The 20,574-nt window shown below is 36.8% G+C and overlaps 1 protein-coding gene across 2 annotated transcripts in view; it reads right to left on the bottom strand.

Annotated features, from left to right (window-relative positions):
• Positions 1-20,574, bottom strand: part of LOC145981776 (DDB1- and CUL4-associated factor 13) — a 65,232-nt gene that overhangs the window by 20,405 nt on the left and 24,253 nt on the right. For both annotated transcript variants that reach the window (XM_083115193.1, XM_083115191.1), the window contains exons 5-6: positions 7,662-7,809; positions 2,387-2,540 (exon numbers count right to left, since the gene is read on the bottom strand). In XM_083115193.1, coding sequence (XP_082971319.1) covers positions 2,387-2,540; positions 7,662-7,809 — 302 coding nt within the window. The remainder of the gene's footprint in view (positions 1-2,386; positions 2,541-7,661; positions 7,810-20,574) is intronic.

Raw genomic sequence — 20,574 nt, 5'->3', positions numbered from 1 at the left:
ACACATTTTAATACACAAACTAATGGACTAAAATTGAAAATGTTACCAAATGGTCAAGCAACCACTGTTGGATGAATCAATTTTAACAAATGAAATTTAAATTATTTACTCTGAATTATAGTTTTTGTGTCTGTGTATTTCTCTCTCGGTTGGTGCGATGACTTTCTCTCGGTTGGTGCAATGACTTGGAAAATTAAGTTTCTTGTTTCTCATATACTGCAAACTGTACAGACAACCAGAGTCAGTTATATTTTATTTTATTTGTATGCATCATTATTTCTATGTAGGTACATCACGTGATATTTGGCATGAACTACTCAATAATCAAGGAGCATGATAAGTTCCATTTAAATAAATGTACTCTTATTTTCTTGTTTACCAACGCCGTCAGCACTTTTTCAACATGTAACGTCTTCATTCAACTAGAAGCAGCATATTTTCCAAACATGGCTGTATGGCCATTATATCACTAGCACGACGCTGAATGAAAATATCACTTCCCCGATGGTGCAGTGGTACCGTTGTTGCCTTGTATTGAAGGGGTCCTGGGTTTGATACCCGGTGGAGGCACAAGTGGTTCGGATCCCACTTTAAACTGTAGGTCCAGTCCCGATTAGCCTTATTGTGCATAAAGTGGACTTAAAACACAAAATTAAATCAAACTTCTATATAACTTAACATTCATGTAATCAAGCGAAGATGACCTATCTGCATGAATCCCAATATCGCAAAAACAAGAATTCAAATGCTTGTTTCTGAGCTCGAACAGTGATTTGAACCGAGTGAGATTTCCTGGGTCACCCTGCCACTTACGAAATAAAAACATCTTACTTTGTGCACATTGCGATGGTCATGTAATATGTTCAGACTGCAACTCTGCAAGTAAAACAATTTTCACCGGCGACACTCATCATCGATCGCAACGAGTCGCCCAACTACTTTCTCCCACCAACTTCGGTTTTGAATTTTCACATGAATTACAAGTATTGTTGTGTTAAGGACCTTAGTCTCAACATTGACTACAATAAAGAATGCGTAATTTCTGGATTGCTTCTATCGTACCGAATGCAAAAAATAGCTAACTCCTCACGATGTCCCGAAATGTCCCTTAGCAGAAGTCAACATGATGTTAATATTACATTAATTGGAAAAAATAAAAATATGTTTTCCCACCAACTTTAAGCTTTATATCACATATCAATGAATCTTTCAAACAATAATTACAACTGAACTGCATTGTTTAGTTAACAGATAATTATACAACTATTTCAAACATCTTTGTTTCTCAAAAGGAAGAAGAGTGAGCCATCTATTGATATAGACTTGAACTTCTAGAGTTCGATGTTTCACCATGCCCTGCACGTGAATGACATCTGTTGTGATCAATGAAGCACTTTGAACCTTCATACAGTGAACATCTTGCATTCACTTATCCATCACATTTCTTTCTTTCTCAGGGTGGCTACTCTAGGACCATGATAAAATTCAAGTATAATTCACAGTGTTCCAGGCAAACTTTTCAAAAATTCAAGGGTACAACAGATGTTTTCTCTATTTCAACTTAACGTATTACCACCTCTCACCTACAAATATATTAACAAAGGGTCTCTGTGATGCCAATGTACAAAAATTCTATTTCAATTCAATTAAACGATGTGTATATTTAAAATATTTCATTCACATTAGCTACATATACTCAGACTCGAAGTACATCTACAAACACAAGTCACAAATGTTATGAGATATACTAATCTACGGAATACTGCAGCTTTCTTTACCTTTCCCAAAAAAAAAAAAATCTAAATGGTAAAAAAAACTTACTTCAGATCATTTATAAATATGTATAATTTCAATGGGATTTGGATTAATAAAAATTGAAATTTTTCACGTCTACGGACAAAAATTCACGCAGAATTCTCGGAGCCAATAATTCATGCACAATTCCCAGAATTCAAAAAACTCCCAGTGAGTAGCCAACCTGTTTCTGTATATAATTATGTATTTTTAAGTAAAATACTCAACCGTTATGAGTATACGTCACAGAAATCATAATCATACTTCTTTCCTGTTGTTAAATTATTTTTGACACATTAACTCCAACCAAAAAGTTGATTGTGTAGTTGTTTCTTACTGACACTTCAGTCACCCCTCCCTTATGCTTTCCTGTCTTTTACATATTTTATCTATGAGCTGCTGAAAAACGTAAAATCGGGGTTTCACTGTATTAACTGCATTCAAGCAGCTAATAAGCACAAGATCAACAAAACGTATTCTAAAATATTTAAACTAGATTAAAAACATAGCACTCTTGTCACAGTGTTACAAATTTGTCATCTACCATACTCACCTCCCCCTTATTAACTGTATAATGCTAATGCTTGCTTACCGTCTCAAGTGGGAAAATCCTTACAGTTTTATCATAACTTCCAGTCACAAATTCCTTTCCAGTAGGAGCATAATCTATATCTGTTACGGCAGAAACATGGCCCTTGTGAATCATCGCAGGAGCTGACAACTTTCTTGTATCAAAGGTATACACACTAAAATAAACAGAATATTCACATGTAAATAAATCATATTCAAACAATTTTAACACAAGCACATAAGTTATCAATATTAAAATCACGAAATGTACATTAAAAGACATACTTTTTCTGCTGTCTACTAAAAATCAGAGTATAATGAATAAGGCTAGGAAGTTGATGACAAATCATATTTCTTTTCTGGGGCATGAAGATAATGCTATACCTGATAGTAGTCCATTTCACTTCACTTAGAATCAGAAAAAGGTTTTTTTTTTTTTTTTGCATTTTCTTTTCTTTTTAGGTCATTTTTCAGTATTTTTTGCTGCATTTTTCTCCCTATTTTAGGTTAAATCCTCACCCTCACCTGTTGTTTCGTGAATTTTAAATATATTTGCTGCCATAACTTACATATTTAAATTTACTAACATGGCCATTTTGGCAAGTACATCATTAAACGTAAATATAGTCAATGCAAAGGCACAATTTTATTTTGAACTGAGATCTTTAGCAATGAATTAAATAATTAATTTTGGTAAATTTACTTTTCTTCCAGTAAACTTATAATACTTTGGGTGAGGCCTACTTTCAGGTTCCTGATTTTAACGTAAAATTAGTCACAACGTAAAAAATATGTAATCTGATCCACACGAAATAAAACTATATTTTCAGATGCTGACTGAATCATGCAAAGCCCACTCTGAAAGCAGGTGAACGACTTGTAAAGAAAAACATTGCAGTGTATTTTATGTATCCTTGAGTTAAAATATAGGAAACTACTTTAGCATTTCATTGCTCTTATCCCTTTGCTTCTGTAGTTTAAACCACTAAACAACAGGTTTTATCAAATTATTCAACTAGTCTCTTGTAATTTCTAAAAAAATCAAGCTGTCATTTTAAGAGCAACAATTATTTTTAGCTATTTTTTTAAAATTTTGAGGTTATTTATTATTAATTTTAAGCTATTGGTATTTTTTAGATTTTTTACGTCAACAACTTCTGGGCCCTAATAATAACAATTCCACAGTTCAATTAAACATACAAAATGTTATAAATGAATTATTTATTCAATGCCAAGTACTGAAGTGCTGCACTTCTGTTTTGTAATTTTCTCAAGTAACAGTAGCCTGAAAATGAATTTTGTCTGTGATATATATATATACCTCAATAGGTGAGTTTTACGAGGGTCACTATTTATATTTTGAGCCTTGGCAACACTGATTGAAGTTAGGCGTGATTTGACGTTTGCACAGAATCGTCTGGCATTATTGACCATAACGTACTTCAAATGTTTTGTCAATAGCTTCATTTGTGTTGTTTATGTTGCCTTGGAGATTGCGCGACAACAATAAAATGGAATTAACTCGTGAACATTTTCGTGCGATGATGTTTTACGATTTTCGACGTGGATTATCAAGACAAGAGTGCATCAATCAACTTACTTCCACATTTGGCGTTGAAGCCACATCCTTTGCCACTGGGAAACGCTGGTATAACGAATTTAATCGTGGCCGCCATTCGCTCACCGACGAGATTCGCAAAGGTCGTCCAAAATCTGTTGTTGTTCAAGAAAACATTGATGCTGTGCAAAACCTAATACTGCAAGATCGTCATGTGACATACTGTGAGATTGAGGCAACCATAGGCATTAGTTCCACCAGCATAAATAAAATATTACATGATCATTTAGCTGTGAGAAAGGTATGTTCTCGTTGGATCCCACACAATTTGACAAAAACTCAAAAAGACGCTCGCGTCAATTGGTGCAAACAAATGCTCAATAAATACAATCGTTGTGCTTCAAAAGATGTATATAAGATTGTAACAGGTGACGAATCATGGATATATGCATATGGGCCGGAACGTAAACAGCAGTCGACTGTATGGGTGTTTCAAGATGAACCCAATCCAACAAAAGTTGTTCGCGCTCGAAGCACATCAAAACAAATGGTCGCCTGTTTTTTCGGGAAAACTGGTCATGTGGCAAATGTGCCTTTAGAGGAACGTAGAACGGTCAACTCTGAATGATACACAACAATTTGTTTGCCAGAGGTCTTTGGTCAAATACGGAAAACAAACGCCGTCGGATCATTCATCATCAAGACAATGCCAGCTGTCACACATCTTGTCTAACAACCGACATTATGAACAGTCAAAAAATCGAATTGATGGGTCATCCACCGTACAGTCCTGATTTTACACCCAATGACTTCTTCTTGTTCCCGAATGTCAAGAATAAATTGCGTGGACAACGATTTTCGTCGGCGGAAGATGCCGTTGATGCGTTCAAAAACCATATTATGGAGGTATCTCAAGAAGATTGGAAAAACTGGTTTGACAAATGGTTTGAACGAATGCAAAAGTGTATTGACCAAAAAGGAGAATACTTAGAAAAACAATAAAGCACTTTTCAATGCCAAATTCCTGTTTTTTCATTGTTAGGCTCAAAATATAAATAGTGACCCTCATACTAATATTGGTATTCTGTTTTTAAAAATGCATTCTGTTTTACCCTATATCACACTGGGTTATTTGACACTATTTAGTTCAGTGTAATTAGTGCAAAAATAGCAAAAATATGGATTCAGATAGGTCTCCTGTTTATCACAAGAAAGTTCCAAAAAATCTCATTGATAGGTTTGATGAAAGAAGTTTGCCACATTTCATTTCTGCAGTAGAGTGGGAACAGGACCATTTAGGAGAGCATGTGTACGTGGAATGCATTGTGAACACTCTTCTGGAATGCAGCTTCTTTGTGAACACTCTTCTAACAATTGAGGTGGCTGAGGGGTGGGGTCATCTGGACATCTAGATGTATATTTTGAAGTTTCCCTTTTGGAATGGGTTTAGGATTTCTTCAGAAGAACAATATCTGGGCGACCATCTCTATATCTCATCTCTGATCCCGTCTACTTTCTCATACACTATGGATACACTTCAAACTGCAATTCGATGTTTACATTTTTTGTATACAGGGTGTCTGGGCTAGCATATACAAAAATACACACATATACCATACTTACGCGTGTATAATGCACACCCTGGTTTTTGATGGGGAATAGTGACAAAAAATTTTATCCTGTGTATAATGTGCAGTATAATCCAGGTTCAAGAAATGGCTTTCTTAGTTGTAGGTCGTAAAGCTGTTGCTATGCCAATCAAGAGCTAGTGACATCATACCTATTCAATGAGTCACTTGTTGCTATGTGGACCAAGAGGAGACTATCCTCTTGTGTAAACAGTAAGTGACCAACCCAAGCCACCTCCCCCTCTCCCTCCACTGTGTTTAGCATCCCAAAGCTTTCACTCTTTAACCACCTTATTTATTCTGTAATAGTAGAAAGCGAGATCAAAATTACGTTATGGATTTGCAGTGCTCAGGAAGTTATTTTCTGTTATTTCTCGCCCAACAAATACCGCTGATACACATCCCATGTGATGGGAGGTGCATGCTCGAATTCTGCCAGAACGGCACTGCTTTTCTTGTGTTGCAGAACATGACATTACAAAGTGAAAAATTGTGGAAAATGGTTTTTAAACTTTTATGTGTGGTTTTGTTAATCTTCTCTTTACTTTTTACATAAAAAAAAAAACTTTCAAAATATATACTTTTTCCATGACTAACATAACATTTAAGAGGCCCATTCAGGACTAGCAGTTAGCAGAAAAGATTTCTTTCATTAAGGCATCTATACAATCCATATATGTCATATTATTTGGCCAGTAATACATTTTAATGATTATTTTCTTTCTCCTTATCTTTTCTTTCATCCAAAGTACGACAAAAATCAGAACGTTCCTTCATTTTGTGGTGAGCTTATTTCAACTGCATTGCACATTAGTGTCCCATCTTGAATGGAATGCTGTTACCATATTCAGAAACTACAGAATTCATGCTTTACAACGATACATAACATGATAGGGTTCCGGAAACATGGAAAAATATTCCATGCATAAAATGCACCACAGTTTCTGGGTGCAAACATTTTGGAAAAAGGTGTGCATTATACAAACGTTCTGATTTTTGTGGTACTTTGGATGAAAGAAAAGATAAGGAGAAGAAAATAATACATAAGTAAGTAGAGTATTTTAGCATCTGTAAACTACCTTGTCCTGGTTTTGCACAAAGTCACTCAGAAAGTTTTAATGAATGCTTACACACCTCAATGTGCGCACCATTTGTAGCTCGACAGCTCATGCCAAGTGTTGACCAGATTTGAGGTGCTTCAACGATACGCTTTGTGATGTCTCAAATTAGCTAAATTGTGAACTTTCCTCCTGTACACATCTTTAATGAAGGCCCATGCAAAAAAGTAATGGTTCAAATCTGGGGATCTCGGTGGCCAGGCAGTTTCTGCGCATGGATAACTTGACATTGTACAAATGAACTACTAAAATCTAGGATTGATGGTCTATTGGCTGAGCTCACTACGAGACAATATAAGGAGTAGTTTTCACATTATAAGCAGTTACTTTTGTGTGCCTCTAGCTGGACACCCTGTATAAATTGTGACTGCAACTCATCTCCTAGTTCACTGCATTATGTGAAAATGGTCAATGCACTGGCCAAGTCCTTTCATTTTGCGTTCCTCAGTGAACATATTCCGCACATGCACAACTTCTGAAATTTCACACTATTGGACACACAGTAAGAGCAAGTGATGAAAATGTGAATCTCGCATTCTCATGCATTTTCTCTTCAACCTAATCACCAACTGGCCATTCACCACAGATAGTCAGCTGTTTTCCTGATTTTCATGTACATTTTCCCAACTCATCTACTCAACTAAGTTATACTTTCCTTGCACTAAAGAAACAAATGACAACGCTGCATTTCACAGGTTGTGGCTGTTCAATTCCCTTGAACATATTCCTCATTGTAAAATGATTCATCAAAATATATTGCTAGTCTCACATTGTCATCTGTATGGCTATACAGGGTGGTTACTCTAGGTCCATGGTAAAATTCAAGTATCATTCCCAATTTTCAAAGCAAACTTTCCAAAAATTCAAGGTCACAAACACATATTTAAAATATATAATTCAAGATGCAGAATTTACATTTGGTATTTCATAAACTCAGATTCGAAATATATCTACAAACACAAGTCACAAACATTACGGGCTTGAGCTGCTTACCTGTAATCTTCATTTGCACAGGACAAAGAAAAGGCCTCCATTGGATTCCAGCAAATTTTATTGCAACGTAACTGCAAGACCACCTTCCGCAGTGGATTTGCTTCCCTCATGTCATACAGAATTATGCTGCGGTCACTGGCACAAGAGGCTGCAAAATGAAATGCAAGTTTTTAAAAAATAAGCTCTCTAAATAAAGAAAAGAAAGGTAAATTCAGTGTTGAAATTAGAAGAAAAATATTTCATATTTCCATTACAAAACCCAGCCGGACCCTGTGGCTGAGTGGTTCGCACATCGCGCTGCGATGCCAAGGGTCCCGGGTTCAAATCCAGCTCGTGCTTGGTTGTTTGTGAATGTCCATTCATCAATTTATTCATTTCATCACTCATCCCCATCTTTGCAAATTAGCCAAGAGGCACAAAACGAGAAAGTAAAATAAACTAAATCAATCAATCATTACAAAACCCACCTGCTTTGAAATATGAAAAATTTGCAACGTATCACAAAAATATTTTCTCAAATATAAGAAAATTAGAAAAATTGAGTGGAGGTGTTGTAAGTTATTCCGACCTAATGCACTTAAAATTTGACCAGAGCATATGAAATATGTATTATATATAATATATTTAAAAAAGTCGTGGTTGATTCTTTGTATTTGTTCATGATTTTGACACAAAATACACAACAATGATAGATCAAAGAAATTAAGTATGATTGATTGATTTGTTGTTTTAACTCCACTTTATGCACAGAAGGGCTAATCGGGACTGGACCTACAGTTTAAAGTGGGATCCGAACCACTTGTGCCTCCACCGTGTATCGAACCCGGGACCCCTTGAATACAAGGTGACAACGCTACCACTGCACCATCGGGGAGGCCAAAATTAATTATGCAATGGTTGCTCAAAAATTAATTAGAATTAACATGGGAGACCCGGATTCTATTCACATGATGTGTGATCTAAGGTTGGTATTTTTCTGGCCTTGTTCGTGCATAAAGCATCTCTTGGGTTCACCCAGCCTCAAATCAATGGGTACCTGCAGGCAACCTGGAGGGTAAAGGCAGTTGGCGCATGGTGCAGATTACACCTCCAAAATTACAGAGATCAAGAATGTGTGGGGCCCTATCCCCACATCCCCTAAATGACCCTTCACGGCATGGTGCTATAAGCATGGGAAACTACAAGGGTTGTTCCGAAAGTTCGTAGACTGAGATCACTATTCGAAGTCCAAGTCAGTATGAGAGTTGGTGAGAGTTTCCTTTTCGAAATAGCACCCTTCACATCCTATACACCGATTCCAGTGATGCACTAGCTTCTCAAACACATGTTGCAGACCATTTTCTGAGTCGGTGTAAAGTAGTGGATGTGACAGCTTTCACTTCCTGGTCCGTGCTAAACTTCCTTCCCCGTAACTCTTTAAGTGTTGGAAATGCCCAGAAATCGCAGGGTGCAAGGTCTGGGCTGTATAGAGAATGGTCTAGAGACTGTCCACCAATTTTCTCCAAAGCTGACATAGCTTGCCGTGCCATATGTGGCTTAGCATTATCCTGCAGGAAAAAACCATTTTTCACGAAGCAGTTCACGTCTTTTTTTTTGCAAATTGCTCCCTTCAAATGCACTTGCAAAACATTAGCATAATAATCTCCATTTACTGTTTGATTACTTGGAACCCAATGCTGCAGTACTATTCCACGGATATCAAAAAACAAAATCAACGAACTTCACAATGTTCTCATCGTTCACTGATGTTGATGGATGCCCACTTCTCGCCTTATACTGCACATTGCATTTACCTTCCTTAAAATGCTTTCACCACTTGAATACGGCCAATCTGCCCATTGCTTCGACACCGTAAGCTTCTTTGATCATCTCAAACGTTTCCGGACCACTTTTGCGTAAATTCACACAAAATTCAATAGTGATCCAATGTTTGGTAATTATCTGTATTGTAATACTATCTACAGTTCGACTTTTATAGCGAGCAAACAAACAACAGCTGTGCATTGGTTCACTCGTACATTAACAAAGCACACCACAGGCTATCTTCATGTGCAACAATCACAGACTCGGCTTACACAGAATCGGTGCAGTGTTGCCAATCCACAAACTTTCGGAATTTCCCTCATACGTTTTTTTTAACCTACGTATGAATTAAACAAGATGTTTTGTTCAGAAACGATCTTGTATGAGGTAGAATATTCGAACTGTTTTAGTTCACTGTGATGTAGTGGTAGGCATTAATCGACTAATATTAGTTGATTGGATTGATTTGGTGTTTTAAGTCCACTTTATGCACAGTAAGGCTAATTGGGACTGGACCTACAGTTTAAAGTGGGATCCAAACCACTATGTGCCTCCACCAGGTATCGAACCTGGGACCCCGTGATTACATCATACACTGTACCTTTAGGCACTCCTAATTGTAGACTACGTCTGGCCAATGACTTCTTCGGGCTCCGAACACACGAAACACGGATCTGTTCAACAACATCTTCGGAAGTTCTCAGTCTACCTGGTGATTTACCTTTTAAAACACTACCGTTTCCTTGAAAGACTTTAGCCAATGACGGATAGTTTTTGCTGTAGGTGGTTCACCACCATACTGACGTCTAAAATTACGTTGCACTGTTATAACTGACTCAGTTTTCACAAACCAAATAACACACTGCGCTTTCTGTTGCGAAGTACACATTGTTGCCGAGTTGCTCTGTACTACACGAACGCCGGAACTGAACTGAAGGAACAAGGTCAAGCAGACCTACCAACTGCAAGGGTGCCAAACTTGGAGAGTTGATGAATCAAACACCACAAACTAGAATACTGTATGTCACTTTGTACAGATTCTAGGACACATTAAAACTAGGGAGTTCTTTTTCAAACACGCTGTATTATGGCACCAAAAATTTGCATTATCTTTTTTCTTTTTTTTGACTTCTTAGTTACGTTTTCCAAAATTGGCATTTTTTTTTTAGAACATTTTTCTGCCAAATATACCAAAACTTATACTTCCATTGTGCTTTTAAACTATTCCCCCCAAAGTTTCCTCCAGATAACCACTTGATACGATGCTGGGTGGGTGTTGGAGCAGTTTGAACAGGTGGAAAAGATCCCGGTTCTCCCCCCTAGGAAATCGACCCCGGGTCTCTCGCATGGTAGTCAGACGCCCTAATGACTGAGCTCCATTATTTCTCACTCGACAAATGTCGATGGTGCGGACTTAGCTTGGTAATTCAAAACACAATTCATTCGACAAATACTGAAGATGCGGCTCCCGTGTGACCGTAGATATGCACTCGATCTCCTGTAAGAACCCTGCCACTTTCCTCTGTGATGCAAATTGTTTTGATAGAAGTTGAAAAAATCATGGGAAATACATGATTTAATGTGGCTGTCGGAATTATTCCATGTATAACAAGCATTATAGTTTACTCTTGAATACTTGCATGTTCTATATACAAAAATATGGTACATTTTGTTTCTTTAAGCCTACAAAAGACAAGAACGTTGGATTTCACTGAATTTTTTGTTGTTTTAGGACATTTTTTTAAAAAAAATTGCTAAAAAAATTCGCATTATTTCGATATTTCGAACAGGCGAAAACTGTGTCCAGACATCACTGCACATTCATAAACACGACTTCGCAGCAATTAACATTTTTCACGGTTTTCGCATTTGTGAAAAATCAAGGTCCCTACTAATTGTAAATTACTTTCTGGGCACCCCTCATATAAATCAGTAGATGAAAAGTGAAAATTTAGCAGGGCTGGCAGAGAAAAGTCAATTCTTGAAGAAAGTGATATATACAAGGCACGTCCAGAAAGTAAGTTCCGTTTGGTAATAAAATTAAATTGTGTACAGATACAGAAAAGTTATTTATTGCACAAAATTCTACAACTCTTAAACTACTTTTCCACATAACTGCCGAAATTTTGCAGGCATTTGTCATAGCGTGGCACAAGTTTTTGTATACCTTCTTCATAGAAATTTGCCGCCTGTCTCTTCAACCAGTTGGAAACAGTTTCTTTCAGCACATCGTCATTGTTGAAGTGTTGACCGCCAAGGAAAGACTTGAGATGTAAGAACAGATGAAAGTCGCTAGGAGCGAGGTCAGGGCTGTACGGAGGATGGTCAAACACGTCCCAGCCAAATCCCTGTAGGAGGTTTTTCGTCACATTTGCAGTGTGTGGTCGTGCGTTGTCGTGAAGAAAAACAACACCTTTTGACAGCAATCCTCGGCGCTTATTCTGTATTGCGCGGTGCAATTTCCGAAGTGTCTCGCAATAAGCATCTGCTGTGATTGTTTGACCACGCGGTAAGAAATCAATGAGTAAGATGCCTTTCCAGTCCCAGATCTGATTTCACAAGCGGCGGGATTTTCAATCAACACCGACATTGTAAAGAAGCACAACAAAGCGTACGTGACTGACAGCGATCTCCAAATGGCTCACGTTTCTTCTCCTTGATACAGAGCGTCTACCGCGCATGTGCGGAACTGCGATCGCAGCGCTGCAGCGGAGATAAATTGAAACGGAACTTACTTTCTGGATGTGCCTTGTATGCTTTTATGATTGAATGATTCGAGTAAATATATATTAAAATATTTACGTATTTATTATTAGTATTTTATTTCATAATACGTATTGGACATTAACTTCACTCAGTGAGAGATTAATGACCATCTCTCATGAGTTTAAACAGACACGACAGAGAGTGGCGTTAATTTCATTGCAATACTAGTGTTGCAGTAAATTTGAGGTTGGGAGCATGCACTTGCCAAATTCTTATAACGTTCACCAATGCCAATTTATGTTTCAATTTTTTCGTGATAGTATTCAATATGTATCCCATTTTGTTGGATTCTTCTTAAAATCTAAGAATAGTGCAATGTCATTGTAAAGGTATGTTAACTTGTGTGAAATCAGTAATACATCAGGATGATGAAAGAAAACCTTTGTAAGCACTGCTACATTAAATAAGGTGAGGTGAGCCAGAAGAGTAATAAAATTCCAGCAGCATATTTGCAGCACATTTTTCTGCCCCTCCGGAATATATACACTCTCACTCTCTCTCTCTCTCTCTCTCTCTCTCTCTCTCTCTCTCTCTCTCTCTCTCTCTCTCTATCCATCCCTCCTCCTACCATCACTGGTTTCTGGTGCCGTGGTTGTGTTGTGCATAAAAGGGGACAAAAAATTGAGGCCGAAACTTAGCAACAAGATTTCCTGTTCCCATGCAGAGTTCAATAACGATATCTTAAAAAAAATAATTCAAAAAGTCAATCAAGACAAAATTCCCTGACATTTTTTCACACCTAAAATTTCCTGACATTTTTTCACACCTCAAATTCCCTGACATTTCCCGGTTTTCCAGGTCTGTCGCCACCCTGATTTATTAAGGCCAATGAAACTTTCAGCTTCTTCAAGGACAATTTCTAATTTTATATCGGATCAGTAGAATATCAGTATCAGTAAATCTTTTATCGGTATCGGCCCATCCCTACTATCCACTAATCACCCAATCCAACTCCAGACAGGCAGTGAAAATGAAAATGGGGAAATCATGGTCTCTCATTTTCCCAAAATTTTAATATGTGAAACTGAGAGAATCCAAGAAATACGTTTTTTTTATTATTTTATTATTTTAATTTTCACTCTAGATATAGCTGTTTAAAGTTGACTGTACAACAGTCAAATTTTTTAAATTGCAATATCTTCTCAACATATACAGATAAATGGATGAATCTTTTTTTTTTTTGTTTGTTTGAAGTATTTGTGTTTCCACATATTATAAACAAATAATATCTCCAAAACCAACATTGGAACAGCAATTAAAAAATAAACATTTCTTTTTAAAATTATTTATCTCAAAAATTCTATAAATATTACAGGAGTTGTACGGGTGTGTGGCCTTCATAGATCTGAGAACAGCTTTCGATAAGGTACCAAGAAAACAACTATGGGATGCACTGGTGAAAATCGGAACATCTCCTGCACTTGTGCAGAGAATACAAAGTGTATACAAGAGAGTGAAAGGAACAGTCAGATTAGTAGGGAAATGCTCAGATGAATTTAAGATAGAAATAGGAGTAAAACAGGGAGACAGCCTGAGCCCCCTTCTGTTTATTATCCTAATGAACCAGATCATCAAACAACGTAAACCAAGAACTGGGAGATACAAAGTAGGAAACCGAAAGATGAGACCAGTACAAGTACAATCATTTGTATATGCTGACAACATTGCCCTGGTGGCTAGGAATAGAGAGGAGGTACAGAAGACTGTAATTGAATGGGCGAGTACAATAGAAGACAAAGAAAGAGCATGAACATGGATAAGAGTGGTGGTGACAAAAGAAAGAGAATCTGTACCCCTAAATATACAGTGGAAAGAGAAGCAGCTGGAACAAGTAAACAGATACGCATACCTAGGAACAATCATAACGTCAGATGGAAGAATTGATGAAGAAGTGAATAATAGGATACAAAAGGCAAACCAATCAACTCAACAACAAAAAGGAAATAACTAAACAACAAAGATAATGATTTACAAAACAATCTACATTCCCACATTGCTGTATGGAACAGAGAGCTTAACATTATTACCAAAACAGAATAGCAGATTTCAAGCAGCAGAAATGAGATACTACGAAAAGTAGTAGGAAAGACTAGAAGAGAGAGGATTATAAATACCATCATTAGAGACCAGTTACACCAAAAACCTTTATTGGAAACAATAGAGAGAAAGGCACTGCAATTGTTTGGACATCTTACAAGAATGGAGGAAGATCGCAAGCCAAGACAGGTGCTGGAGGCCAGACCCGAAGGCAAGAAGGGAAGAGGACGACCAAGAGTTCAATGTGAAGAGTATGTGGAAAAGATAGGAAAGAAGAAAGGGAAAACAATGCCGGAAGTCAAAAAACTAGCCTTGGACCGAAAAGTGTACAGAAAGTGGATGATGGAACCCAAAGCTTAATGGCAGAAGGGGATGAAAAAGAAGAAGAAGTATATCTAAGGGTACTACATATCCTAAAAAGGGGAGCATGCCATTTTGCTTCTCGAATTTTTAATGATTTTTTTTAAAAAAAAAATCCAATTTCTGACAAATTTGGAACCATGGAAATGTTCTGGACCAATCTGGAACCTTCCAGAATGTAACAGAACCTTCTAGAACTGTCTGGAACGTTCCAGAATATTCCAGAATATAACAGAATCTTCTAGAACATTCTGCAACCTTCTAGATAATTTGAGATTGTAACAGAACCTTCTTGAATTTTTCAGATAATTCTGGATGTTTGGCCTACTATACAGGGTGTTTCTAAAGGTCGTTTACAATGCTTGGGAGGTGATTCCTCACACGAAAACAAGCAAAAAGTGTGAGTTCCATTTTTACGACTGAGGCTTCGTTTCCGAGATAGGAGCCTTGCAAAAGGTGACAAAGTGAATGTCAGACCTAACTGGGACGAATACTATCACAGATAGAGAGGCGGTTCCAAGGGATTCATAAAGGAATCGTATGTGCTCAGTCCGGAAGTCACTATGAAAAGTTCACTGCACGCATGTGCAATGGAGTCCTCAAAGGAATTGGGGATTTCCAGCAAGAACAATGCATGGAAAGGGTATGTAACGCAGCAAGAAGGACCGTGACAATGAGAAATGCGTTAAAGACAACACATCCCGAACTCAAACTCAAAACATAAGTACGGAACACAAAATCCGAAAAGTTGAGCATGGTTGCATACCTCAGTTACATGCGAGGAATGAACAAATCATGTCATGTGGCATACGAGAGACACATTACTCCACCAGGAGGAGGGAAAGAAAAACACAATATCAGATGATTGCGACAATGTGTATTTTTACACGCGACAACTACGTAATACCCCCCCCCCCACACACACACACACACACACTCCATGCATGCAGTGAATTTTTCATAGTGACTTCCGGACTGAGCACATACGATTCCTTTATGATTCCCTTGGAACCGCCTCTCTATAACTCTGATAACTCACTGATAACTCAAAGATGTTTTGGAATTTCATTAAAAACAAAAAGAGAAATTTAAGTAAACAGAAACAAATGACTTATGAAGCCCAAAATCTTGAGTCCAGCAAGGAAATTGCCGATTCCTATGCTAAGTATTTTAACAGTGTGTATTCCTCTTCTCCCTCATCATATTCAATTCCTGAACCTTCCTATACTGAAGTAACTCATTGTCTTAACATTCACTAAGTAACTAATGATGATTATAACGAATCTGTAAAAAAATTAAAATCGAGTAAATCTAGTGGTGCGGATCAAATTCCTACTTATATATTTAAAGCTTGCGCTGACGTATTACGCATACCACTTTGTCATATATTTAATCAGATATTAAAAACCCAAATATTTCCCGATATTTGGAAAATTAGTAAAGTAATCCCCATTTTTAAATCTGGTAATGCTTGTGATGTAAAAAACTATCGACCTATATCTCTTATATCCGCTCCGTCTAAGATATTTGAACAAATTATTTATAAAAAAATATTCAACCATGTCAAACCATTTATAACTACAGAGCAACATGGGTTTTACCCGAACAGAAGTACTACAACTAACTTGATCACATTAACCCAATTTGTTTTTGACTCATTTAATGAGGGATCCCCAGTAGATGTAATATATATTGATTTTGCCAAAGCTTTTGACAAATTAGACCATTCAATTTTGCTTCAGAAATTATCAAACTTTGGCTTTTCCATAAGTTTATTAAAACTAGTAGCTTCCTATTTAAGTAATCGAACCCAATTTGTAACATATAATCAGGTAACCTCTTTTCCGTTTATTGTGCACTCTGGCGTACCACAGGGTTCAAATTTGGGCCCTTTATTTTTTCTATTATATATTAATGACTTACCACGAACAATTAAATACTCCAAGTGCTTATTGTTTGCCGATGATGTAAAAATATACAAGAGAGTAAATCATGAGACTGACTGTCTAGCTCTCCAATCCGATTTAAATAAATGTTGCGTTTGGTCACAAACAAATAAGCTTTCTTTTAATGTCAATAAATGCTTTGTACTTTCTTTTGCTCGACGACATATGAGATACACTCACAAATATATAATTAACAGTAATTCTTTAAGTAGAAAAAGCATTACCAAGGATTTAGGAATATGGTTAAACAACAAACTCACCTTTGATACTCATATTGAAAAAGTAGTTAACGACTCTTATAAAATGCTTGGCTTTGTTTTAAGAAACTCCAAAGATTTATTTAATATCAACTCTTTAGTATATTTATTTAATAATCTTGTACGAGCAAAATTAGAATACGGGAGTACGGTATGGAACCCATATATCTCATGCCATATCAATAAAATTGAAAAAATTCAGAACAAATTTTTACGACATATTTACTACAAAAAATACAAGAGATCTTCATATGCAGATTGCATCTCCTATGGTAAATTACTAAATGAATTCTCATGTGATACACTTCAACGAAGACGCGAAACGGCTGACCATATATTCCTATACAAACTTGTCAATGGTATACTTGAGTGTGAAAATCTTATACAGTTGATAAACTTTAACGTCAATTATAAGGTATTAAGAGTACGACAACCATTTTACTGTAATAAATCAAACACAAAATTCCATCAAAATTCTCCAATCATTAGATTATTAAGTAAACATAATAATATTGTCCCGAATGGAATTGATTTGGATTTTGCTTTTAACATTAAAAACTATCTATATAGTTTAAACAACATATTAGATATAATATACAAATAAAACAGATCTAATTCTAGAGTGATTTATTTATAGTCTCAAATACAATTTATTGCTTTCCAAATTTTGTATACATATAAACGAATTCAAATTTGAACTTTTGCTTTGTATTGATTATTCCTGTTTCCTATTTAAATAGTGGTATTCATATAATTTCTTTATTCTTCTCAAGCTTTTATAGTTTGTTACTTGTTTATGTTTTGTTTCTTCTGTCCTTAAGTTTTCTCCTCTGTTCAAAATTTGTAATATGTATATGTATGTAATTTTTTGTATTTGTGTAACTTTTGTATTTGTATAACTTTTTGTATTCATATTTATCTAATGTTTTGTGTAATAATTACTATGTGTTTGCATCATGTATTATATATTTATGTAAACTATACTGTATATAGCCTATTGTAATTGGAGCATTCGCTCTGTTATAGGTGATTGGTTAATAAATAAATAAATAAATCTGTTATAGTATTCGTCCCAGTTAGGTGATTACATAGGATCCAAATTCATAAATTTTTGTAACCGGTCTGCTGAGAGGAAAAAATGGCTTCACAATGGGGACAGAACAGAATTAAATGTGAAGATTACGGTCATGTGCACAAGAAAGTGTGTTACAAAACAACAAAAGACCAGACTTGATTGTGGTTGGCGATCTAAGTGATCCTTTTTCTGAGAGGTTTCCTAATGACAAGAGTAAATCCAACCCATCACTTGTGCTCCAAATTCTACAATAGATTACATAATGAAGAATACGAGCCACCTAATACTGTTGCAACTGAAGATGGCAGTGACACACCTTTTGTCTCTGAAAATGAAGAGTTGCAGCAGCTAAATACAACAGCATCAGCAGTTGGAGTGTCACCTGTTAGAAAGCCAGGTTACCTGAAAGGCAACCAATAATCATATGTAAGAAGAAAACGAAAAGTGCTTGTAACAGCAGTAGATGTGTCAACTGGTAGGAGTCTGTCCAAAACTTTTCAAGCTGAATCGATCTCCCCTTTGGCAGCAGAACATAACAATATTCCACAATGTGCGTGTTGCAGGCGCGGCTTGTGTATTATTTACCTGGGGGTTCACTGAAGTCATGTGACATATATTCAGTTTCCTCAAAGACTTTCTTTGCTAAACAAAAGGATGGGGGGAGGGCTCAAAAGGTTTGTCCAATTTTTTTTTTATCTGGGAGAATAAGGTTTCATAGTAGGGGTGTGAATAAATGTAGGGCTGAAACTACAATAAATTGTGCCTTTGTAAAAAATGTGGGCTTTTATTGGAAAATCATGCACGTCCTCAGGTACGAGTATAGGCAAGTAAGATATTTTTCTCCAGGAGGGGAAAAAAACACTCCTTCAGTTTGAAGTTACTGCAACGCTTTTATAATAATTACCATAAATTACTGTGACTGAAATTCAATTATAGGTGTGTAATATATATTTTTTGGTTGCCAGTCATTTTCCAGGGGGGGAAGGGGACCTTTTCCCCTTCCGGACGTCCATGTCAAATAATCAGAACTGGTCCTACATTTATTAAAGGTAAATGGCAACTAATGGCATGCGGTGCATACTAGAAATCGAAGCTGAGACCCTTTCATTGATACGCGACAGCTTTGTTCAAATTTGGGGCTGGTCGACCAGCACAAGTTTTCTTTCAGCGGACAAGGAAGTTTGTTTACGATAATTATGTGCATTTCTAGCGGTCATTTCTTACCTGCATGGACAGCAACATCTACACTGCATCAAATGACGAAAGCATAAGCTAGGTAAAGTCCATCCCTCGCTTCACTCGCAGCATGATTTAATACTTTCCAACAAGTATCCAAGAACTTCAAAAACTAACAAACTTGAGACATTGACAGTTTCATACCGAGCGACAGCAAGTCACGTCTTCGCACCATTCTTTCTCTTTTGCAAACCCGAAGTGTTTCCACCTTTAAGGAAAAACCTCTGAATGCACGCACGAGCAAGTTTGGTAATGTATCTCTTTTATTTTAATTCATCACATCTAATTCAAGTTTTATTTCTTTTTACTCATACATCTCTGCCACTTTCTTGCATTCATTTCAAGAAGTTCGGCGCAAAAATGATACAAAGAGAAGATTGAATATGCAATGTGTGCGCTTCAAACTTGAACCCCACAGGGCAACACTGGAAGGGAGGAAGAAGCAGCGAGAACGGAGCCTTGTGTCGTGGCTTCTGCGAGAGAACGAACTGCGCATGAACGTTGGTTGGAGACATGAGTTCTGTAATATCCTCTTCCATGTATTTTGCCCTATACCCTTCTCGAGCTTCTGCTCCCGCACGAAGCTTTCACAATGGCACGAGCTGTCCTGTGGGGGTTCAACTGAGGGTCTGTATCAGGACGGTCGATTCGTGGTTTCTTCTTCTCAGCGAAAGAGTTTGCCATGTTACGGACACAAATACAAAACTTATTGTGTAAAAATGTTAGTGAAATAATGTGAAAATCTAAAGACATTGATTATTCTCGAGGTGATTAACGTATATTACTGGGGGTTCACTGATCCTGTGCGCTATAGGGGCAACCACGCCTGGCATGTTGTGAATTATGGTTAAAAAATATAAATACAGCTGTTGAGTCATGCACAACTTACAATCAAAAGGTTCAAGTTATGTCTATTGTTCCCCGATCTGTTACTAAACAGCAGATATTAGAACACATCCCAAATTCTACCAAACACATGATTGACAAATCCGAAAGACTGGTGGTGGAGAAAGGAATTTTAGGCATACCAGCTCCCTACTGTGGACATCCCATTATGGACAAGGACTTTCAGACAGCAGTATCATTTTACACAGAAGATAAATGGGACTGTACAAGGAGGAGTGCTAATAAAAAGGATACTGTTACTGTGCTAGAAAATGGTCAAAGAATTCCAAAAATAAAATGCTATATGAGAAGGAGTATTAGTGAAACATACAGCCTTTTTAAACATGAGTATCCAGAAATAAAGATAGGTAGAACATTTTTTTTTCTCTCTGCGTCCTAAGTGGGTAATACCACATCCAACAAGAGATGTTTGTGTGTGTGTGTGTGTGTTCAAACTTCAATCTCTGTGTACTTACCCTGAAAAACCTGCTGCAGAAAATGATTGTTCAGACAGTCTTGTGAGTAAGGTGTTATCTTTAGTTGTGTGT

This window comes from Lepisma saccharinum, chromosome 30 (assembly GCF_977018435.1).
Source record: "Lepisma saccharinum chromosome 30, izLepSacc3.1, whole genome shotgun sequence".
NCBI lineage: Eukaryota > Metazoa > Arthropoda > Insecta > Zygentoma > Lepismatidae > Lepisma > Lepisma saccharinum.
The sequence above is the reverse complement of the archived record's forward strand: the minus strand, read 5'-3'. Positions and strand labels throughout refer to the sequence as shown.